We start from the raw sequence: 24,621 nt of genomic DNA, 5'->3' as shown, positions 1-24,621 counted from the left end.
ACCTCAAGTAAAGAATTGTCCATTTAGAACAGATGAAGAAGAATTTCTTCAGCTAGAGGGTGGTGAATCTGTGAACTTCATTGGCACAGATGGCTGTAGAGACCAAGTCATTGAGTATATTTCAAGTGCAAAGATGATAGGTTCTTGATTATTCAGGGTGTCAAAGGTTACGGGCAGAAAGCATGATAATGGGTCGAGAGGGATAATAAATCAGCCATGGTGGAGCAGACTGGATGGGCTGAACGGCTTAATTCTGCTCCTATATCTTATGGTCTTTTTCTTGTGGAAATACACCATTGTCAGTTTGCCTTGACATCTTGATACTTCACCAGTATCAATTTTAAGATATCTTTGATTTCTGCTGGATTAATTTTTTTCTTTTTAAGAAACTTTTCTCTCATCTTGTAAACTCAGTCTTGTCACTGTTCCCCCGATCTAAGCTCTTATTGTTTGAATTAAACTTGGTATCTTCACGTTCTATCAAATCCACACAGGCTTGAGAAAGAAACAAAAAAACTTGCTCATGTCTGGAAGGAATCAAAGTCAACTTCTTGCCTCATTCCTTGTTACCTTTGCCTGGATACAGGGGCAAAGCTTTGTACTCCTTCCCCTCCCCTTAACATCCTCAACAATGAGATTGGTTTCAGGAGCACGTTACAATCAGCTGCCTACAGAAGTTTGCCCGTTTGTCTGTTTTGATCTAATTTCAAGGTTAAATCAAATTAACTCAAGGGATTTGTTCTTGTCTGGAACAAACCAATGTGGATACAGATGTATTAGTTATTAGCATGATAGATTTACTAAGTACATTGCATCTAATAAAAAGAAGCAACACTAAACAAAACCAGTAACTTCAGTCTGTTCCTTAAATTTGCCGAGTCCACCTCCTGAATGACTGGTGTTGTCTCTTTTCTCTTTGTTGTGTCTCTGTGTCCTGATGGCTGCACATTTGTGTGGAGCATGACTTCGACCCTATCTATCTTCCTCTCCCGTCCCCCTCCCCCCTCTCTCATTCCCCTCCCTCCCCCTCTCTCTTGCAACACCACCCACACCCCCAATCCCTCTGGTATTTACACTGAACTATCTGACTGATTTCTAATTGCTGCCTGAGCAGTTCCTTATCATTCTTGTTCACTCTCTTGCAGATTAAACTACTTCTTGACTGAGACCCCCGCATGAACGAACGAATGGTCTCACACTACAAATGCCCTTTGCCTCAGTTTCAACCTCTTTTGTATGTTTCAATCCCAGCATTCTCTTTATTCGGTGTTCTGGCCCTGGTTGTTACACTTGCTGCCCTCTCACGTACTTGTGCTCTCACAGATAACCTGTTGCTTCCAGCATAACACCACTAATGCCCTGGCCCTGAGGTTTTAAACATTTTATACTGTTTCAGCTCATTCTTTGCCTCTGTGTCGCTTTAACAAAGTTGATTATTATGTTTGCCTCATCTCTACTGCACTTCCCATTGCAGCAACAGGATTAAAGCACTACGATACACCAGGAAAACTTTAAAATGGCCTTTTACATTTCAAATATCTTGCAATGGGAAATGGTAATTTGCAATAAAAACTAATTTTATTGCATCACAGTCTGGTATGGAAACAGCAATGACCTTGAGCAGAAAATCCTACAAAATGTAGTGGATACGGCCCAGTCCATCACGGGTAAAGCCCTCCCCACCATTGAGCACATCTGCATGGATTGTTATCACAGGAAAGCAGCATCCATCATCAGTAACCGCTACCATCCAGGCCATGCTCTCTTCTCACTGCTACCATCAGGCCTCAGGACTCACACCACCAGGTTCAGGAACAGTTACTACCCCTCAGCCATCAGGCTCTTGAACCAAAGGGGATAACTTCACTCAACTTCACAGTGATTGAACGCTCAAGTTGGTGCAGTCTTTCATTGATTCTATTATGGCTATTCTGTTGTGGAGTTATTGAGTAAGCTAGCAAGAAAATGAATCTCAGGCTTGTATATGGTAACATATATGTGATTTGATAATAAATTTACTTCGCAGCTAGATAGCAGCTTTACACTATGGCGTCCCATAAATCAGACACCTCGGATATGATGTAGTGAAATTTGTACAGAGAAATTTTCCACAACAATCGTGAATTGATTTCAAAATAAACTATTGGCAAGGGCGTCATGGAAGTTTTTACATCCACTTGAAAGAGCAGGCAGCTTGGGTGTAACATCTCACCTGAAAGGAGGCAGCCTTCTACCTTGTGGCACTCCCTGGCACTACATTGAAATGTTGGCTTACATTTAATGCTTAAATCTGGAATGCCTCTTTGAAACATGACTATTCATCAGCAGCAAGATATTAATTTAAGCTACTTGCCTGGGTCTAATAGTTGTAAATCTTCACTTAAAAATAAATGATTTAACATGTTCATTAAATGCCATAATTTTTGGGATGGATTGAGGAGAAGGGAAGAACTGAATAATATTTCAAACGGATTAATTCATAGTTTATTTTGTAATGGAATTCTAGAATTTAATGGTACACTTGATTTCCTGACAGGACAGTGGACTAAATACTTAGATTAGTTAAATAGGCACTTTTAAAGTTGACAATGGCAATATCAAGTCACCACTTGTGCTTTCTTTTCCCACGTCCTGCTGGAGCTGCGGCTGATCCAGCATGGTGCTCCGATGCAATGGTCTGACCCGGCATCTGCGAGCAGCTGCTTTGCTTGCAACTTCCTGCCAGCCTTCGGGGGAACCTTGTCACTCGGCTAACCCGCGGCGCTGCCCACGGTTGTGCGAACCCCGGCGAACGCGTTGCCACACACCCGGTTCCCCGTATGTGAACGGGAGGGCAAGTTGTGTTAGTGACAGACGCGGGAGTGCTGACTTGACATTTTCAGTATGGTTTCCGTGGAAACAGTGGAGGAGGTCCAAATGGGGGAGCTGAAAGTGTGACACTAGAAAAATGTCTGATTGAGAAGCATTGTGCTTCAAGTGCCATGAAACAGCATAGTTTAGCAAATGTTGTAATAATAGCAGAGAGCTGGGGGGGGGGGTTAAAACCCCAATAATTTTGATTTCTGCACCTTGTCACTCAGAAAATAAGTGTAATCGTAGCTCGTATTCATTCATCGCCACCTACCCGATTTATTTCGGAGAGCTATATTCTAAATCTGTTTTATTTATTTGCTGATTTTAATTGTATTTTTCTTTCCTCTCTCAGCAGAATATTTCCTTTTTGAGCTTGATTGAGAGGAAGGAAGATATACCGCATCTAGGCTTCATTTTGTGCATGTAATTTTTTTCTCTCTCTCCTTCTGAAAGCACAGGGTTGGTTGGTTTCCGGACATGATGTGGTTTAAGCTGTCATCGTAATGGAAATTCACTGTTGTAGCCATGGCAAATCGAGTGTCTGCTCTGCCCTGAATGCATTAGTTTAATGAGATGTTTGCAGCTGGAACACTAGCCTGCCAGAGTCTTGGTTTACAACGAGCAGCTTTGCAAAGATGGGCTTTGCCAGCTTATTGTGCCCATGCAATAAGTGTCTTCTTGCCTCTCTTACTTTAGAGGTCTAGCAACAAGGTAATAAGATGTAGTGACAGCATGTCTGCATGATCGTAATTCTCGATTTAGAAAGAGCGATTTAATACAAAATGGCTTTGCAAACAAATTTAATTCTGTTTTGTATAATTTAAGTGTAAATCTTATTGACACACACGAGTGAATACATCATTACGAGATGGGTTTACATCTATGTATGCATGTGTATCTAGAATGCTTAAAATAGTGTATCAAACGCTGAAGAATGACAAAAAGAATGGGCTTTAGAACTATCATGTGCTGCTAAAAAATTGGTGAAATTCACAGTGAATTTTTAGACCATTTTCTCCCCTGTCATTTAAAGTCTTCTGTCTCTTTTTTTGTCACCTGTTTCATTTATATCCTGAAGAACATTGCTTCTCCCACGTCACCACGATCTGAAGAGAGTGAAATGCAGTCTGCAATGAAAGTAGCTTCAGAACATACACCCGGACGAAGAGGGAGGAAGCCAGGAAGAAAACGGAGACAGGAGCTCCTTCAGTCAGCTTTCAAACTGGCCGTGCAGAATGCTGCTGCAGCTGCTCCGAAAGCTATTATACCCCTGAAAATACCCAGAAAACGAGGACCAAAACCTGGAAGCAAGGTAAATATGACCGGGTTCCTGTCACGCTACTGAGTGGAGTGAACGGGTGCACTTTGGTGCAAATTGCTTGAAGTCACTCCGAAATGTTTCAAGTCCTACTAAGGAGGCAAATAGCCAAAACAAAAAATACAGTCGTGTGAAGGCGCAACCTTTTTGTGTGGATAAGTTTTATTTTTAATTTGCGAAGATTACTTTTTTTTGATCCGGCAAAATCAGATGCATTGAGCAATCAGGTGAATTACTCGAGGGATTACATGCATATTTTGTGGCACGGATCAGTTGATTTAAAAGCTGTGTTGGGGATGTTGTTAAGTTGTAACCAATTGAATGTTTTGCTTCTTTTCAAATGATACGAGTTTATAGGAAATACAATGTTGGTAATTGGGATTGAATCTTCGACTTAATGCTTTTTTTATAATAATGTTCTTAAGATTGTTTGTTTAAAAATTCAACAGGCAATCTTACTCGTGTTTTAAATCGATCATTAGATCCATGTGCTTCCTACCAAAATGGTTCAAGATTTAATTTCAAATATAATATGAGCTAAATAATAACTTTAGTTTACATAAGACTGTGGAAGGCAGTGACTTTGAGGACTGCTAGGCAGAGCACTAACTATGCTAAACCTGTTAATATTTTATCTCCATTCTGCGTGTGCATATTAATGATCTTTCTCATACTTGTTACTAAGGAAACAGGGTAATTTAATTTTCATAGAATGTCAGTCTTAACTGTTCTACTCAGCTTCTGTAACAACCCAGAAAAAAAGCTTTGTGCCTGATATAAACCTCAGGTTTTTAAATTTCATTTAGTTGCCTGGACTATTAATATTAAAGAGCAAGGAGAAAAGAGACTATATTTCTTTTATTTAAACATTATTTTGGGATTGGTTTTTTATAAGTACCTTTATAATGAATGTGTTTATGAATTTTCTACAAATAGCAAAGGAGAAAATGTGTTTGAAGTTAAGGTGATGGCTGCATTGAAATCCATTGTGAGAGTGATCAGATTTGTTTCAAAAAGCAGTTCTGTATTATTATTACTGCTCCTCAGGTTTCTAAATTTTAAAATGGTAAAAAAGCAGAGGGGTATAGAGTTAATATGAAGCTATCAGAAATATCTGAAAAAAGATTGAGCAAATATTACCCAATTTTTTGAAGGTTCAAAATTAACTTTTTTGTTGATAATGCTAAATTATTTTGTACAAATTTTCAAGAAGCAGAATACAGTTAACAGCCAATGCGGCAGTAAAGGGAGTTAATATTAATGTAACATTTCATAATAAAGCAGTCTGCCTCTCCAGTCTGATAACAGTGCAGCCGTTGTTTTTTTTTAACACAGATCATTGACTCGGAGGTAACATTATATAAAGGTGATTTAGATCTGTATAGTTTAAACTGGACATGTTTTGATATATTAAGGAGCTCATGATATCTACCCATCCATGCCAACAGCCGTCTATCTTGTATTTATAGACTGACTCACGTGGAACTCGTGCAGGAGTGTTCTTGTAAGGCTTGAAGTTCCTCTTTGGGCACTCACGTTAAATGGGTGGTTTGGTATCAGCTGCCTATGGTATTCTGTGCTGAGTAATTAGCTTGATTGCTTCATTGGGAGCAAACACTGGGAGGGCAGTAGAACAAGCAGCGGTGTAGGAAATTGTGTAGAAAATTCATAGTAGTAACTGAAAGGAAAGTTCTCTATATTTGTATTTATAGATTGTAAGTGGGAGTTGTGTGGGAAGATGGGAAGGAACCTTGGGACAAGCCCCTCCCAGCTCACAACCAAATAGTCATGAAATATGTTAAAGGCTGCATGTATATGCATATATACATATTATTTGCATATATTTAATTTCTCCTCTAATAAATGGTCTAATTGAAATTTTTGCATACATCTTTATTTGCACAATTTTAATAAGAAAATAAAGCCTTTGATTTAGTCTCTATACTAAAACAAGAACACGCCACTTCAGTTTTATTTCTCTGTTTCGCAGAGTTTAATGTTTTTCACTTTCTCTCCATCTGAATACTTCCTAGTGCAGGGGAAGTCCGAGGCATGACCCTTCTGTTTGGAGTTGGCTGCATATACTGGAGACACTGCTTCACACAGCGAGCTGTGCCCATCAGATCAGTGACAGGGGCCAAACTGTCAGCAGTCACTGCTCTATCCCCGCTGCTTTGACAAATCACAGATTATTGGGGAGTAGAAATCAGTCACACAACCTCCTTCGGCAGACATGCGCAAGGGGTGATTCCATAGTACTGGTTGCCATAGGAAAACAGCTGATGGTAGGCAAGCTGAAAGGGCTGAGGTTTCAACTTGCTATTTGCATTTTGATGATTTAGCCAGTTATGTGCCAATGATGTGTGAATCGGTAGAGATTGGGATCCAGCCAAGTAGCTTTCCTTGCACTGAGTGTAAGTGCTCTTTGTGGATTTCTGCCTCCTGCACCTTCTCAGTGGTGTGAAAAGGTAGTAGGAACATGACTCCCAATTCACCTTTACAAAAGAAGAGCCAGTGTCTGTAATAGTAATATACGTTTCCTTCCTCCCCTAATTATCTTCCAGCCTTTACAATCAGCCTTTTAGCAATAGTTCATTTTCCACTCATTGACCAGGACTAAAACAAAATTCAAGTTTAAAGACACTTTACCAATTGTTCCCTTATTTATGTCTCTTCCCCTTCCCGCCATAACTCTTTCTGGATAATTGGGAGAAACGAAACATCTTGAGAAAACCAAGTATTTCAAGGCCTTGTTGCACAGACAAAAGCCAGTTATTAAAATTTTCTACATATATGGGAAGAAACTCACATTTAGTTCTGGTACTGCCATATCCTGGTGATGGCAAACAACTTTAAAGTGTAGTGTAGAATTGTGAAAAGGGATCTCCACTCTCTGATTTATGTTGTATTCCAAATGAACATTTTGGCAAAGCATCTTGAAAGATCTTGCTTTGTGATTACCTGTGAGCAAGCAAATTTCAAGGTTTTATTATTTCTACATTCTTTGATAATAAATGAATCTTGAACTTCTGGAGTCTAGTATGTAGAGGTGAGTAAACTGAGCAGCCAGTGCTCATCCACAATAGACTGATTTTAATCAAGGTCTGACATCATCCCCTTGAGGGCTACATGAGGTCCTTTACTCATTCATTATGATTTCCTCTGTGATACAGACTCTCGCCAGTCGAGGGAAGCTACTGAATTCTGCCAAACTAGGAGTTAGTAACATTTGTAAAAGCTATAATTGGATGTGTGTCTGAGAGATCATGATCCCCGTCGTTGGGCTCGGCCGAAAGTGGGAGTCTTACTAATCAAAGGTCACAGATTTAAAATGAACCGGTGGCGAGTGAAGATGGGGAGAAAGTATTCGTGCCGCGGGTGTTTATGGTCTGAAGTGCATCAGCCTAAGGATGTGGTGGAAAAACACGTAGTTGAAAAGGAGCAGGGTGATATTTGAAGCTGAACCAGCAGGCAAATTGGGTCCAACTTGAAGGCTGGGTACAAACTTAGAATGTCCTCCAGTGACAAAGCATTTCTGAAGTAGATTCAAAACATATGAGTTTTGCGTTTATTGTAGAGAATGATCAACTGGCACAACACACTATTCATTTTGAGAGATTCAGTATATCAAATTGCAAGCACAGGGCAGAATCCTTGCTAGATCATTAATTTATTTAGTTGTATTTTACATACCTTTGTGCAGTAGATCCTTGCCACAGTAACTCATCTTTAATCTGGACTTTTGTCTCTTACTTTTCCACCAAATACTGAAATAGTTAAATATATTTTAAATTACAATGCATAGAAATAGATTAAGGGAATTTTTAAAATGCTGACATACAAAAACTTAGTAATTTGTTTTGAGTCATAGCAAGCGATGTTACATCACCCAACCATTTCACCTAATCTGTAAAGGACGGTATTACATAGAGTTTCACATTCAATATCCCTCCCAAGAGAAGTGGTGACCATTGACAACTTTGGAGCTTGTGACTTATCAGTGGAAAATCTGACTTGTTGAATATAAGTTATAAGACTGTAAATTTTGAGTCATAAGGCTGTAAATATCATAACAGCATCCTGTGGTTGACCTGATAATTAGTGAAAAACGATCTGTTGTTCTTTTAGCAGTGTGCACCTCAAAAGTACTTCACTCTACCCTAGGTTGTTATTAGTGCAAATGTTCTTTCTGTTAAGTTAGCTGCTCCTTCATAAAGTAAGTGATGACATCTGCTCAAATATGATAATTGCAGGCAAAAGTAATCAGAATATTTTTTGAAAATTTCGCCGGTCATTTCAAATTCTTTCTTGTTATGGCAGAGGAAGCCCCGTATTCCACAAAATCCTCCACCCATCTCGCCCACCTTAAGCACTCCAGAGCCAGACACCAGCACTGTTCCTCAGGATGCAGCGACTATTCCCAGTTCAGCGATCTCCCAAGCACTGACAGGTAGGAGGAGAATCGAACTGACGTCTCTGGGGCACCGAGGACAGCTTAAAGAGTGGGATTGATTTCAAATGAAATTAGCATTAATACACAGCTAGTGTGATGACCAGAGGCTGGGAATTAATGTACTGTTCCATTAAATCGAGCACTTAGCACAGTCTGTATAACTAGTAACCTATGAATTTTCCAGAGCGTCTGGATGTGTGTTAATTAATGATGGGCTTGATCTTACAATTAATTTACTCAGTTTTGTTCAATGAAAGTTGGGTTCCCTGCTTATTAGTGGGAGATTTGCAACGTTCACTTGCATGGCTGTTTCTGCTTTGTGATGCTGGCAGATGAGCTTGTGTTTACAAAGAGGATATGGATGATATTTCTAACCCCCCACCCCCACCCCGCCCATGCATTAAGGGCCAATTTAGTCATGTGGACTTGGAATTGCATCTAAATCAGACTGATCCCTTCCTGAATGGAATTAGTGAGTTATAGAACCATAAATGCAAGAGCAAGAACTTTGTGGTAAATGGTTGGGGACTGCTGATTAGCTAGAGTGTTGTGATCAGTTCTGATCACCACTCTTTATGGAGAAAGTCAAAGTTTGGCAAGGGTTCAGAGGTGAAAGACCAGTCGTAAGGAGAAACTAAGATGGTTCTTCTTGGAGCAGAGATTTCACAGAAGTGTACAAAATGATTTTGGGGAGAGAAAGGAGAGAGTAGCGATGGTTAGTAAACAGTTTCAGCAATTAAGATAATCCTCATAAAGTAAGGAGAAAATGTCAATTAAAACAGAAAGGCAGTACCTGTGGAGAGTGAAGCAGAATTAATGTTTCACTTTAATGCCCTCTCATCACAATATAGAACCAAGATGTGGAGAATCTTGTTAGACATAAGCTCTGATTTAGCAGTCAATGTAGTTTCAATAGTGGCTTGTAGAAGAGACTTAGCAGAACATTTTAAGAAGAACATTTTGGAAAGCCATGGGGTCCATGATAAGCCAAGTTGTCTCTTTCACACTTCCCTGCATAAAAATTAATCTGCCCATTTCATCAGTATTCTCTGATCTCATCAAGTCTGTCACAATACTAAATGCTGTTTCATATATTTTTGAGTTTTGTGTCAAATACAAATTTTATAACAAAATCAATTTGCATAAATCCAGTTGGAATGTATGTGAAAAGGCCAATGATTCCAGTGGGGAAGTGATATGACTGCCCTTCCTCTCAAACTGGAAAACAGCCTTTCACCACTCTTCAATGCTTTCTGCTCCTTAGCCAATTTTGTATCCACACAGTCGATGTTTGTTCAGTCTCATGAGCTTCTACTTCGTGGACTTGTCAATAATTAGATAGTTCATCAAATTGCTTGGAGGCTTTTTGGAAGTCAAATATACAGATTTTTACCAACACCGTGTCATCAACCCCATCTCAGCTACTTCATTTAAAGAGCTCAACCAAGTTGGTTATATGTGATTTGCCTTTAATAAATTTATGCCAATGTTCACTTACTGTACTTTTTCTTTCTGGTGCCAACCAGTTCTGTGCCAAGTTACTGTCTGTAAAGCATAAACACAAGAAAATCTGCAGATGCTGGAAATCTAAAGCAACACACACAAAATGCTGGAGGAACTCAGCAGGTCAGGTAGATTCCATGGAAATGAATAAACGGTTGACATTTCAGGCCAAGACTCTTCTTCCAGAAAGTGTGTTGGTCTATAAAAGCTCCCCTGCTACTGAAATTAGCCTGACTGGGGCTGGGCTGTGTTTGAACAAGGCAGTACAGTAGCAGTCTTTTTGGTTGGGAAGATTTGTTTTACTTCATATGTTCCTGTTTCAGAATGTACTCTAAGTTACATTTCAGAAAGCATTCAAAAGCTATAAGAAGCTTAAAAGAAAATATTCATGCTCATTATTGCTTCATCTCCCACCCTGTTGCTCTGACAGCTACCTGCACTATATCCATCCTCCCACTGTGTTACTTGTAAAAACACCACCCCCTTCTCTCAATTCCTCCGTCTCCACCGCATCTGCTCTCAGGATGAGGCTTTTCATTCTAGAGTGAAGGAGATGTCCTCCTTCTTCAAAGAAAGGGGCTTCCCTTCCTCCACCATCAATGCTGCCCTCAACCACATCTCTTCCATTTCGCACACGTCCGCTCTCACCTTATCCTCCCGCCACCCTACCGGGGGTAGGGTTCCTCTTGTCAACACAAAATACTCTGCAGATGCTGGGGTCAAAGCAACACTCATTACACACTGGAGGAACTCAGCAGGTCGGGCAGCATCCGTGGAAACGATCAGTCAACGTTTCGGGCCGGAACCCTTCGTCAGGACTGAAGAGAGAAGGGGCAGAGGGTGGGAAGGAGAAGGCTGGTAGGTGCCAGGTGAAAAACCAGTGAGGGGAAAGATAAAGGGGTGGGGGAGGGGAAGCAGGGAGGTGATAGGCAGGAAAGGTGAAGAAGGAATAGGGGAAAGCACAATGGGTAGGAGGTTCTAGGAGGTTCTGTGGTCGTGACAGAGAATCCAGGATGGTTTGTTGCCTCCCGGGTGCCAGGGTCAAGGATGTCTCTGATCGATTGCATGACATTCTGAAGTGGGAGGGTGATCAGCCAGATGTCGTGGTGCACATCGGTACCAATGAGATAGCAAGGAAGAGTGAGGAGGTCCTGGAGAGTGAGTATAGAGAGCTTGGTAGAAAGTTGAAAAGCAGGACCTCGAGGGTGGTAATCTCAAGGTTGCTACCTGTGCTACATGCCAGTGAGGGTAGGAATAGGATGCTCTGGTGGATAAACAAGTGGCTGAGGAACTGGTGTAGGGGGCAGGGTTTCAGATTTCACGATCATTGGGACCTCTCCTGGGGCAGGTGGGACCTGTACAAGAGAGACGGGTTACACTTGAACCACAGGGGGACCAATATCCTTTCAGGGAGGTTTGCTAGTGCTGTTGGGGAGGCTTTAAACTAGATTTGCAGGGGCATGGGAACCAGAGTGCCAGAGCTGACAGTGTGGCTGGGGTGAAAATAAATGATGTTAAAAGTTCAAGCAAATCCGCTAATAGAAAGGTTGTGAGTGGTGGTAAAAATCTTCTGAGGTATATATATTTCAATGCTAGGAGTATTGCGGGGAAGGCGGATGAGTTGAGGGCGTGGATTGACACGTGGAATTATGACGTTATAGCAATTAGTGAAACTTGGCTACAGGAGGGGCCGGACTGGCAGCTTAATTTTCCAGGGTTCCGATGTTTCAGATGTGATCGAGGCAGAGGAATGAAAGATGGGGGAGTAGCATTGCTTGTTAGGGAAAATATTACAGCAGTGCTCAGGCAGGACAGATTAGAGGGCTTGTCTACTGAGTTCTTATGGGTGGAGCTGAGAAACAGGAAAGGTATGGCCACAGTAGTGGGATTGTATTACAGACCACCTAATAGTCAACAAGAATTGGAAGAGCAAATCTGCAGAGAGATAGCAGGCAACTGCAGGAAACATAAAGTTGTGGTGGTAAGGGATTTTAATTTTCCATATATTGATTGGGACTCCCATACTGTTAGGGGTCTAGATGGTTTAGAGTTTGTAAAATGTGTTCAGGAAAGTTTTCTAAATCAATATATAGAGGGACCAACTAGAGGGGATGCAATATTGGATCTTTTGTTAGGAAATGAGTTAGGACAGGTGACAGAAGTCTGTGTAGGGGAGCATTTTGGTTCCAGTGATCATAACACCATTAGTTTCAACTTGATCATGGATAAGGATAGATCTGGTCCTAGGGTTGAGGTTCTTAACTGGAAGAAGGCCAAATTTGAAGAAATGAGAAAGGATCTAAAGAGCATGGATTGGGACAGGTTGTTCTCTGGCAAGGATGTGATTGGTAGGTGGGAAGCCTTCAAAGGAGAAATTTTGAGAGTGCAGAATTTGTATGTTCCTGTCAGGATTAAAGGCAAAGTGAATAGGAATAAGGAACCTTGGTTCTCAATGGATATTGCAACTCTGATAAAGAAGAAGAGGGAGTTGTATGACATGTATAGGAAGCAGGGAGTAAATAAGATGCTTGAGGAGTATAAGAAGTGCAAGAAAATACTTAAGGAAGAAATCAGGAGGGCTACAAGAAGACATGAGATTGCCTTGGCAGTCAAAGTGAAGGATAATCCAAAGAGCTTTTACAGGTATATTAAGAGCAAAAGGATTGTAAGGGATAAAATTGGTCCTCTTGAAGATCAGAGTGGTCAGCTATGTGCGGAACCAAAGGAAATGGGGGAGATCTTAAATAGGTTTTTTGCGTCTGTGTTTACTAAGGAAACTGGCATGAAGTCTATGGAATTAAGGGAAATAAGTTGTGAGATCATGGAAACTATACAGATCGAAAAGGAGGAGGTCCTTGCTGTCTTGAGGAAAATTAAAGTGGATAAATCCCCGGGACCTGACAGGGTGTTCCCTCGGACCTTGAAGAAGACTAGAGTTGAAATTGCAGGGGCCCTGGCAGAAATATTTAAAATGTTGCTGTCTACAGGTGAGGTGCTGGAGGATTGGAGAGTGGCTCATGTTGTTCCATTGTTTAAAAAAGGATCGAAAAGTAATCCGGGAAATTATAGGCCAGTAAGTTTAACGTCGGTAGTAGGTAAGTTATTGGAGGGAGTACTAAGAGACAGAATTTACAAGCATTTGGATAGACAGGGACTTATTAGGGAGAGTCAACATGGCTTTGTGCGTGGTAGGTCATGTTTGACCAATCTATTGGAGTTTTTTGAGGAGGTTACCAGGAAAGTGGATGAAGGGAAGGCAGTGGACATTGTCTACATGGACTTCAGTAAGGCCTTTGACAAGGTCCCGCATGGGAGGTTAGTTAGGAAAATTCAGTCGCTAAGTATACATGGAGAGGTGGTAAATTGGATTAGACATTGGCTCAATGGAAGAAGCCAAAGAGTGGTGGTAGAGAATTGCTTCTCTGAGTGGAGGCCTGTGACTAGTGGTGTGCCACAGGGATCAGTGCTGGGTCCATTGTTATTTGTCATCTATATCAATGATCAGCATGATAATGTGGTAAATTGGATCAGCAAATTTGCTGATGATACAAAGATTGGAGGTGTAGTAGACAGTGAGGAAGGTTTTCAGAGCCTGCAGAGGGACTTGGACCAGCTGGAAAAATGGCAAATGGAGTTTAATACAGACAAGTGTGAAGTATTGCACGTTGGAAGGACAAACCAAGGTAGAACATACAGGGTTAACGGTAAGGCACTGAGGAGTGTAGTGGAACAGAGGGATCTGGGAATACAGATACAAAATTCCCTAAAAGTGGCGTCACAGGTAGATAGGGTCGTAAAGAGAGCTTTTGGTACATTGGTCTTTATTAATCAATGTATTGAGTTTAAGAGCTGGAATGTTATGATGAGGTTGTATAAGGCATTGGTGAGGCCGAATCTGGAGTATTGTGTTCAGTTTTGGTCACCAAATTACAGGAAGGATATAAATAAGATTGAAAGAGTGCAGAGAAGGTTTACAAGGATGTTGCCGGGACTTGAGAAACTCAGTTACAGAGAAAGGTTGAATAGGTTAGGACTTTATTCCCTGGAGCGTAGAAGAATAAAATTATGATGGGTATGGATAGAGTGAATGCAAGCAGGCTTTTTCCACTGAGGCAAGGGGAGAAAAAAACCAGAGGACATTGGTTAAGGGTGAGGGGGGAAAAGTTTAAAGGGAACATTAGGGGGAGCTTCTTCACACAGAGAGTGGTGGGAGTATGGAATGAGCTGCCAGACGAGGTGGTAAGTGCAGGTTCTTTTTTAACATTTAAAAATAAATTGGACAGATACATGGATGGGAGGTGTATGGAGGGATATGGTCCGTGTGCAGGTCAGTGGGACTAGGCAGAAAATGGTTCAGCACAGCCAAGAAGGGCCAAAAGGCCTGTTTCTGTGCTGTAGTTTCTATGGTTCTATGGTTCTATGGGTAGTAGAAGGAGGCAGAACCATGAGGGAGGTGGTAGGCAGCTGGGGAAGGGGGCAGAGTGACATAGGGATAGGGGAAGGGAGCGGGAGGGAATTACCAGAAGTTGGAGAATTCTATGTTCATACCAAGGGGCTGGAGACTACCTAGACGGTATATGAGGTGTTGCTCCTCCAACCTGAGTTTAGCTTCATCATGGCAGTAGAGGAGGCCAAGTATGGACATATCCGAATGGGAATGTGAAGCAGAGTTGAAGTGGGTGGCTACTGGGAGATTCTGTCTGTTGTGGCGATGGAGCGGAGGTGCTCGACGAAGCGGTTCCCCAATCTGCGTCGGGTTTCCCCGATGTAGAGGAGGCCGCACCGGGAGCACCGGATGCAATAGATGACCCCAACAGACTCACAAGTGGGGTATTGCCTCACCTGGAAGGACTGTTTGGGGCCCTGAATGGTGGCAAGAGAGGAGGTGTAGGGACAGGTGTAGCACTTACACTTACAGGGATAAGTGCTGGGTGGGAGATCCATGGGGAGGGACATGTGGATCAGAGAGTCGTGGAGGGAACAATTCCTGTGGAAAGTGGAGAGGGGTGGAGAGGGAAAGATGTGCTTCGTGGTGGGGTCTTGTTGAAGGTAGCGGAAGTTGCGGAGGATAATATGCTGGATCCGGAGGCTGGTGGGGTGGTAGGTGAGGACAAGGGAAACTCTGTCCCTGTTATGGTGGCGGGAGGATGGGGTGTCATTGATGACAGTTCCTCTTGTCCTCACCTACCACCCCACCAGCCTCCATGTCCAGCACATAATTCTCTTCAACTTCCCCCATCTCCAATGAGATCCCACCACCAAACACATCTTTCCCTCCCCCTCCCCACCCCCATTTTCTGCTTTCCGCAGGAATCGCTCCTTATGAGTCTCCTTTGCCCATTCGTCCTTCCCCACTGACCTTCCTCCTGGCACTTACCCTTGTAATCAGAACAAGTGCTACACCTGCCCCTACACCTCTTCACTCACTACCATTCAGGGCCCCAAACAATCCTTCCAGGTGAGATGACACTTCACCTGTGAGTCTGTTGGGGTCATAAACTGTGCCCAGTGCTCCCGGTGTGGACTCCTGTACATCGGTCAGACCTGACGTAGATTGGGAGATTCAGCGTAGCCTGGGAGACTGCTTTGCCGGGCACCTACGCTCCATCTGCCAGAAAGGGTGGGATATCCCAGTGGCCACCCATTTTAATTTGATTTCCCATTCCCATTCCAATATGTCAATCCATGGCCTTCCCTGCCACGATGAAGCCGCACTCAGTTTGGAGGAACAACACCTTGTATTCCATCAGGGTAGCCTCCAACCTGATGGCATGAACATCGATTTCTCGAACTTCTGGTAATCTCCCCCCCCCCCACCACCCTTCACTATTCCCCATCCCCTTTTCCCTCTCTCATCTTATCTCCTTGCCTGTTCATTGCCTCCCTCTAGTGCTCCTCCCCCTTTTTCTTCTTCCATAGCCTCCTGTCCTCTCCTAAAAGACTCCCTCATCTCCAGTCCTGTATCTCTTTCACCAATCAACTTCCCAGCTCTTTACTTCACCCCTCCCCCTCTCGATTTCACCTATCACCTTGTGTTTCTCCCTCCCCTCCCCCCCACCTTTTAATTCTACCCCTCATCTTCTTTCCTCCAGTCCTGCTGAAGGGTCTTGGCCCAAAATGTCTTTTCCATAGATGCTGCCTGGCCTGCAGAGTTCCTCCAGCATTTTGTGTGTGTTGCTTGGATTTCCAGCATCTTCAGATTTTGTCTTCTTCATTATTGCTTCATAACAGGTTTTCTATGAAAGTTTATTAAATCATATTACTGATGCACAAATATGTAATGATAACTTGTGGCTGAAGGTTACTGTGGCCCTACAGTAATGAAGGTGATGTCTCGGAAGGCTCTTCAAATGAGTATAACTTAGACTCTTTGTGGATTGAGGGAAGCATGAGGAGTCGAGGAAGAATAGTGAAGCATCGACCTCAATTCTAGACCCACATGTTTAGTTCATAGTTCATAGTTCAAGTTTAGTTGTTATTCAACCGTACATGAATACCCATGAAATCAGCCAAACAAAACAGTGTTACTCTAAGGCAAAGGTGCAAAACACAGTCCCAATATCACATAGAGCACAAAGCACATACAGCTCATGTAAGTTATCAGTAAATTACAGTTAACACAAAAAAATATATATAGTCCAAAATCCTGAGTCCATGAACATTGCAGAAATCTGCAGTCAAATATAATACGGCTTATTTTCTGCCAAACGAACACTGGGGGGCAGCACTGACCCCAGCTTGGACGCCACGCCACACTGCCTCCGATGGAGCACGCCAACTCGGATGCCTCCTCCTGACCAAACTTCGCTGAGAGTTCTGCAAGAAAATTTGGACTGTTTTGGGTACAAAGGCTTTCCCCCAGAAAAGGTGGTAAATTTAGTTCAAGGTTCCTTGGTTCAACTTAGTTAAAGTTATGGTTAAACATTAACCCACTGTTCTGTACCACCCGTATTGTGGCATTAATTAACTTTGTTCACTGCAAAACTGAGGCCGAATTGACAATTAATTGTTACTTTAAATTGAGAAGCCAAGATGAAGGGGTAGTGAGCCAGCAAAGGACTTCACCACAGCACAAAGCAAATCAAATAGAGGTGATGTGAATTGAGAAGCAGCAGGTAGCTGCTGCCAAGCTGAACTATGCAGGCTGTGGCAATGTGAAGAGTTATGTCATCCCGAGTCTTGTGTTGGAATAAAATAGTGGAGGGTGGCATTGAATTTGAAACACTGGGCAGGCAGGGGATCCCAAGGCAAAGGAGGATCTTGGACTTCCATGGTTCCTTCTGTGATCTCTTGCTGTCCCGAAGCACATTAAATAAGTGAAGTCCTTTTGAAGTGTAGTCATAGTGCAAATGCAGGGAGTTCAGAGTACACAAAGCAGCCACTAATAAACAACACACACAAAATGCTGGTGGAACGCAGCAGGCCAGACAGCATCCATGGGAAGAAGCACAGTCGACGTTTCAGGCCGAGACCCTTCGTCAAGGCTAACTGAATTAACAGCATCTGCAGATTTCCTCGTGTTTGCACTAATTAACAAACAACATGAAATCTGCTTGAATTGAGTTGAGGGGTAGTGATCAGGCAGGTATAGCTCCATGGTTCTTTAAAACACTGTCATGGTATCAGTAAAGTCAATCAAAGGAAGCTAGAAGGGTTGTGTTTCTCTTTCCCAGAAGTGGAAATGGAACTCATTCAGAAAGGTGCGGAAAGATATCTCAGGGTTGCGTTGTCTGTTGTACGTCCAGGACAAGCTGAGCATTGTTCTGTTATCAATGTACAGCCCAGCGGTGAAGGCCAGCCGCCAAGTCAACTCGAGTCACTTGCACCAGCACCATAGGCAGGTAGTTACAGACAACACAGAGAATTTAAATTAGACACACATTTATACCAGTGAAACAGAAAAAAACAAAAGACTCTGCAGTACAAGTACTTAGTGCAAAGAAAACAAAGGTACGATAGAAGGCAAGTCTTCGCTGGTACAGGAAGTGGCTCGTAGCTTTCCATTGTTGAGGCAGGGTTGGGGGTGTGTAGATCACTTCAAGAAAATAACTTGTGGGAAAAGTCTTGAACCCACTGGTGTGGGACCTCAAAATCTGTAACACCTTGTCCCAGATGGTCGAATCCTTAATGACAAATGCCATCGTAATGAGGAAGCAACTGCTGTACATGCTCTCAGTGGTGGGAAGGGCTGTGCCCAAGATGGATGAGGCTGGGATTCTTCAGATTCACACTGGGGCCTCTACTGCCAGCCAGGCCTGGTGTAGGGAGGTCTGTTTCATTATATTTTATAGTTTTTACTTTATTTTAATATGTCTAATGATCCTTGAATGCTGCAGTTTGTTTTCAGTGCTTTAAAAATTCAGAGGATTGGACCCATGCTAGTATGGGTGTGGGGAGAGAGCAGGACTATGGATAATTGAGTATGATTTAGCCCATTGCATTACATTAGAATTTTTATCTTTAACTGGACTCCATCTTTATTAAACTATTCATCGACTCCTTATGTACTTCTAAAAGCCCTTGTCAAGGTGTAATTCTGTTGCCTTTTTTCAGATACCTCGTTTGCATTTCTCACTCCCTTCTTATGGTTCTCATCCAAACTATCATTGCTGCACTAGCCATTTTACATCCACATAACATGCATGAGCTACCACCACCCAGTCCACACTGTCTTCTCACTGCTGCCATCAGGGAGAAGGTAGAGAAGCCTCAGGCCTCACACTACCAAGTTCAGGAACAGTTTCTACCCCTCAACCATCAGGTTCTTGAACCAGAGGGGATAACTTCACTCAACATCATTGAAATGTTCCCACAACCTATCGACTCACTTTCAAGGGCTCTTCATGTCAAGTTCTTGATACTTATTATTATTACTACTTTCTTTTCGTATTTGCACAGTTTATGCCTTTGGCACACTTGTTGAATGCTCAAGTTGCTGGGGTCTTTCATTGATTCTAGTACGGTTATCATTCTATAATGGATTTATTGAGTATGCCTGCAAACAATGAATCTCGGGGCTGTATATGGTGACGTGTGTATTTTGATAGTAAATTTACTTTGAACTTTGAACTTAGTCAGCTATAGGGTCCATTCTTTGGCGTTTTCCCTTCTACATGGGAAGTATTTAACCTGTGTGGTTTCCAAGGTGTGATGCTGCCTCTGGGGTGGTGTGTCTTGAGCAGTTCGGTAGGTTACCTGCATTCCAAGGATGGCAATTATGGCACTGCAACCTATATGGAATACAAGTTATCTCCAAATTCCAGTCTGGTGTTTGACCTATAATTATTTCAACCATTTTTTTTTACTGCTCATCTTAAAGTAATAGACAAACTTCCAGCGAAATATCTCTTCCCTGGACTTTTTAAAAAATATTCCTATTTTCTATGTGAAATAGAACATTATGATGACTATGTACGGTAGATCCCATGCTCTTAACAAGCCAGAAACATTTCAATAGCTTGTCAGTTGGAGATAGTGCCCCAATGGTGTAGCGTCTCTCCTGTGATTAATATTTCCCACAGACACGGGAATTACTTCTTGCTTTCTGTGTATTATGCATTCAATCAGCTCACATCCTCTTATTTATCCAAGACTGAGCTACCACTGGACTTGTCTTTGCTGTCAATCACTGCCTTTGATCAGAGCCTCAGCTGTTTTTATATAAACTGTTGCGTTAGTGAACTTGGGGTTCAGTTTGGAACACTGACGCATGGCAGCTCGGGTAACTGAGGCTGGGGTGACCTTTGCCTTGGCGTGGCGGTAATGTCAGTTTTGTCTTGTAGTTTAGAACCTCGTCAGCAGGGTACTTACTGGAGAAATACCAGGGAGAGAAAGATTGATAAAGGTATTACAGTGATTAGCAACATGCACAAAATGCTGGAAGTAGCAAGTCAGGAAAAATATAAACAGTTGAAGTTTTGGGCCGAGACCCTTCATCAGGACTAGAAAGGAAGGAGTCAGAAGGGGTGATGAGACAGCTCGTACCAATGCTGGGTCTGTTGCAGACTTGCTGGTTAAGATGATGGACCAGAGATTCCCAAAAATTCTCATTTTTCCTTTCTATTCCACCTGAAAAGTAGTGACTGTTGTTCCCTGTTCTTTACCTGGCTCAAGGCAAAGATGAAATTAATACTTCTAGGGTTAGATTAGATTATGAGAACACTCAGTCCTCTTTTATTGTCACTTAGAAATGCATACATGCATTAAGAAATGATACAATGTTTCTCCAGAGTGATAGAACAAAAAACAGGACAAACCAAAGACTAACACTGACAGAACCACATAGATATAACATATAGTTACAGCAGTGCAAAGCAATACCATAATTTGATAAAGAACAAGCCATGGGCATGGTAAATAAAAGTCTCAAAGTCCCCGAGTCGATTGACTCCCGAGTCCCCAATCGCAGGCGGCAAAAGGGAGAAACTCCCTGCCATAAGCCTCCAGGCACTGTCAACTTGCTGATGCCTTGGAAGCAGCCGACCACAGCCGACACTGAGTCCGTCCATCCGAAAACTTCGAGCCTCCGACCAGCCCCTCTGATACAGCCTCCCGAGCGCCATCCTCTGCCGAGCGCCTTCGACCTCTCCCCTGCCACTGAAACAAGCAAAGCTGAGGATGCGGGGCCTTCTGCTCCAGAGATTCCGGTTATCACACAGTAGCAGCAGCAGCAAAGCGGGCATTTCAGAGGTTTTCCAGATGTTCCTCTGTACCCTCATGTCTGTCTCCATCAAATCAGAATTGTGCACGCTTGGTTAATGGTGAGGGTCTCCATTTCCCCAATGAACAATGCAGCCATGACAAGTTCTTACACCAGAGTTCCTATTTCTCATACCCAGCTGAACCTACACTTTTTAATTTCTTTGCTCCTCTAAAATACTTCCAGTCTATCCACAACACTGAAGGATTTTCTCCTTAGCCATCCTCATCTCTTTTAATCCTTCCTAATCCATTTGCCTTCTTGGAAAGCCCATTGTTTTACCTGAAGCCCATCTTGTATGCCCACAGTTTCCCTTAGGCATATATCTTGCCCAAAGCTCTAGAAATCTAAGAGGACAACTCTGTTGTTGACTTAATTAAGCTATTTCTGTTTATCACTGCATGAATTTTTTTTATTAGTGTGAACAAGACAAGTTTTCTAATCCTGCCCTAATTTCATAAACTCCCTGTGGAAGAGTGCATACTGAGCACAGCTAAGCATGATTGCAGGAGCTGACATTAAATGCCACAGTATCCCATCAATTGTATCCCACATGGGAAAGGATACAGGAGTCCCTTTCAAGGTTTGAGCCGAGCAACTGTGTATGAGAGGACTGTCGGATCTGAAGTCTGTTTCCAGTGATGCATACAGAGACAAGCTTCAATTGCTATTGAAAGATCACTAAGCAAGTGAAGGGTGAAGTCTGGTCTTCCCACAATTTGTTGGTCTTCTAGTTCAATGGGATAAGGGAATGGAGCTTACTGGCACATCCAGACTGTAAGAGTATGTGCCATGGATACACTTCAGCTTGTTGCACCTGATGCAAAGCTTTCTCAGGAAGGAGTGCAGTCAAAGGTCCTTCTGCCACTGGACACTGAGCCCTGAGTAACAGCCTCTCAAACATTATGAGTGTCTATCATCGAAAGATTGGCAATGGAATCTTGTACATAAAATAAACACTATAATGTAGAGACTGGTCGACACTATGAGCTTAAAGAAAGCCACACACAATTGTTTCTGTTTCTCATTTAACATCCTTTCCAACATCTGCTGGCACAAAGGATGTAAAAGAAGTTCTCCACTTGTCTGGATAAGTGCAGTTCCAGATATAGTGAGAGCAATGCCCGTCTCCTCTTTGGCGATTTGGCCAAGAATTTAATCTATGCACTTTGGCTCATCTGTGAAGAGTTAAAGCATTCTACAGCACAACTGTTACAGGGTTTACATTGCATCATGCTAGGTAATGTGTGTACATTTCAGTTGTGTGCATCATTGTGATTCCAGAATACACTTACCGGCCTGCTCACGATAACAAATAGATCGGGTAGAATGCATTTCATTCTGATGCTGAACTGCACCAGTTTAGAGCTTGTTGACTCCCTGTCCACCCATGCAAAATCCTCTCCTGTGCTCACTTTAAAGTAAAGGTGAAGTTGGCCTTGCTTGTACACTGAAATATTTATTAATCTGTTGCTGCATGTGTGACCAGGTGATAAGTCTAGATGAGGGAAAATAGGTGCTGAGGTTTACGTGCCAGGAGCACGAATCAGAACATTGTGCAGAGACCTACCGGGCATGTTTTCCAGCTCTGCATTTCACACTCCTGCATACTTCTGTCAAAGTTCTTCTGCCTTTGTTTTCATTCTGTAGCTGTTCCTATTCCCTCATTGACTAGATAGCCTTGAACCTATCAACCTCTGCTTGAAATGTAACCAATAACCTGGCCTCCACAGCTACCTGTGACAATGAATTCTACAGATTCACCCTCTGGCCGCAGAAATTCCTCCTTGTCTTTGTTCTAAAGGGACATCCTTTTATTCTGAAGCTGTACCCTCTGGTCCTTAAATCCACCACTATTGGAAGCATCATCTACACGCCCACTCTTTCTAGGCCTTTCAATATCTGGTAGGTTTCAATAAGATCCTCTCCTTCCCATTCTTCTAAACTCCACTGAGGATAGGTCCAGAGCATCAAACACTTCTCATTTGTTAACCCTTTCATTCCTGGAATCATTCTCGTAAACCTCTTCTGGACTCTCTTCTATGCCAGCACATCCTTTCTTAGATATGGGGCCTAAAACTGCTCACGATACTCTGAATGTTGTCTGACCGATGCATTACAAAGTATCAGTATTACGTCCTTGCTTTTGTATTCTGGTCTTCTCAATATGATTGCTAACATTGCACTTGCCCACCTTACCAATGACTCAACCTGCAAGTTAACCTTCAGGTAATCCTGCACAGGGACTCCCAAGTCCCAGTGCACCTCTGATTTCTGAATATTCTCCCCATTTAGAAAATAGTCTATGCCTTTATTCCTTCTATCAAAGTGCATGACCATGTACTTCCCTATACTGTATTCATCTGTGACTCCTTTTCCTAATATATCCAAGTCCTCCAGCAGATTCCCTGCTTCTTCAACATTACCTGCCCCTCCACCTACTTTATATTATCTGCAACCCAGCCACAAAAGCATCGATTCTGTCAACCAAGTCACTAACATATAACGTGAAAAATAGTGGATCCAAGACCAACTCCTGTGGAACACCATAAAGGCCCTCTTGATTCTCACTCCTTGCCTCCTACCAGTCAGCCGACCTTCTATCACTTTGGCTATTATGTGGTATGATATATATAGCTCCTTGCCAATTATTTGTCTTCAACTAATTGGGGTGGCACGGTAGGGGTTAGCACAGCACTTTGCAGTAGGGGCAACCAGGGTTCAATACCAGCCGCTGCCTTTCTGGAGTTTGTATGTTCTCCCCATGACCGTGTGCGTTTACTTTGGATGCTCCACTTTCCTCCCACAGTCCAAAGATGTACCAGTTGATGGATTAACTGGTCGTAGTAAATTGTCCAGAGATTAGGCCGGGGTTAAATCGGGGATTGCTAAGTGATACGGCTCGAAGGGCCTATTCCACGCTGTAGCCAATAAATAAATAAATGTGTGTGGTAATTCGCATTGATGCTATGTACTTTCATTCACAGATTGTTATGATGTTGGGTTGCATGCTTTGTCCATACCGTATTTACAGAGATACTAAATGGGCAATAGGTCACTGAGAAGGTGTGCTGCCCGGATTATACTGATATTCACAGACTGAAAGGGCCTGTGGTTCAGCGCACGCTGTGCTGTGCACACAGCAGAAGAGACAAGGTTAACAGTGTGGGACATCTGCAGTTTCCACAGTGTCTGCTGTCTAAGAATAACAATCAGACAAGGCTGCTGATCCTGACCACAAGTGAGAGAAGATGAAATCAGACTGGACTCATCACATGATGTATACAGATGATGAACAGACTCCTCTCCAGTAAACAGGATTAATCTCTCAGCACATGTTCTGAGTCCAGACATTCCACAATCCCCATTCCATCTGATTAATCTTTGCTGAACAGATGAAAGTTCAAAGTACATTTATTATCAAGGTAGTTAATTGGACCCTTTTCTTCTTTGAGGTTCATTTTCTTGCAGGCACTTGCAGGAAAAAGTAGAATTTTGAGGGAAAAGAGATTCATGAGCATGCAAAGACTGACAAATATCAGTGTGCTAAACAAGACAAACCATAAATAAAAATAACACCGGGAGCATGAGTTGTAAGGAGTCCCTGTGAGTGAGTCTCTAGGTCATAGAATCAGTTCGGAGTTGTGGTGAATGAAGTTGCCCAGGAGCCTGATGGTTGTTCCTAAACCTGGTGGTGTGCGATCTAAGGCCTGATGGCAGTAGTAAGAAGAAGACATCCGGAATGTATCTGTTACATGTGAAAAACAAACTGCTGGAAGAACTCAGCAGGTCAAG

General features: G+C 42.5%; 1 protein-coding gene across 1 annotated transcript in view; it reads left to right on the top strand.

Moving 5' to 3' along the window:
- Positions 1 to 3,371: 3,371 nt before the first annotated feature.
- The window catches only part of scml4 (Scm polycomb group protein like 4), a 94,752-nt gene continuing 73,502 nt past the window's right edge, over positions 3,372 to 24,621 (top strand). Inside the window, exons 1-3 of the mRNA XM_072277607.1 lie at positions 3,372 to 3,564; positions 3,932 to 4,165; positions 8,492 to 8,621. Coding sequence (XP_072133708.1) covers positions 3,974 to 4,165; positions 8,492 to 8,621 — 322 coding nt within the window. The 5' untranslated portion in view covers positions 3,372 to 3,564; positions 3,932 to 3,973. The remainder of the gene's footprint in view (positions 3,565 to 3,931; positions 4,166 to 8,491; positions 8,622 to 24,621) is intronic.

Source organism: Mobula birostris, chromosome 2, assembly GCF_030028105.1.
Source record: "Mobula birostris isolate sMobBir1 chromosome 2, sMobBir1.hap1, whole genome shotgun sequence".
In the NCBI taxonomy this organism is placed as follows: Eukaryota; Metazoa; Chordata; class Chondrichthyes; order Myliobatiformes; family Myliobatidae; genus Mobula; species Mobula birostris.
This window is presented reverse-complemented; position numbering and strand designations above follow the sequence as displayed.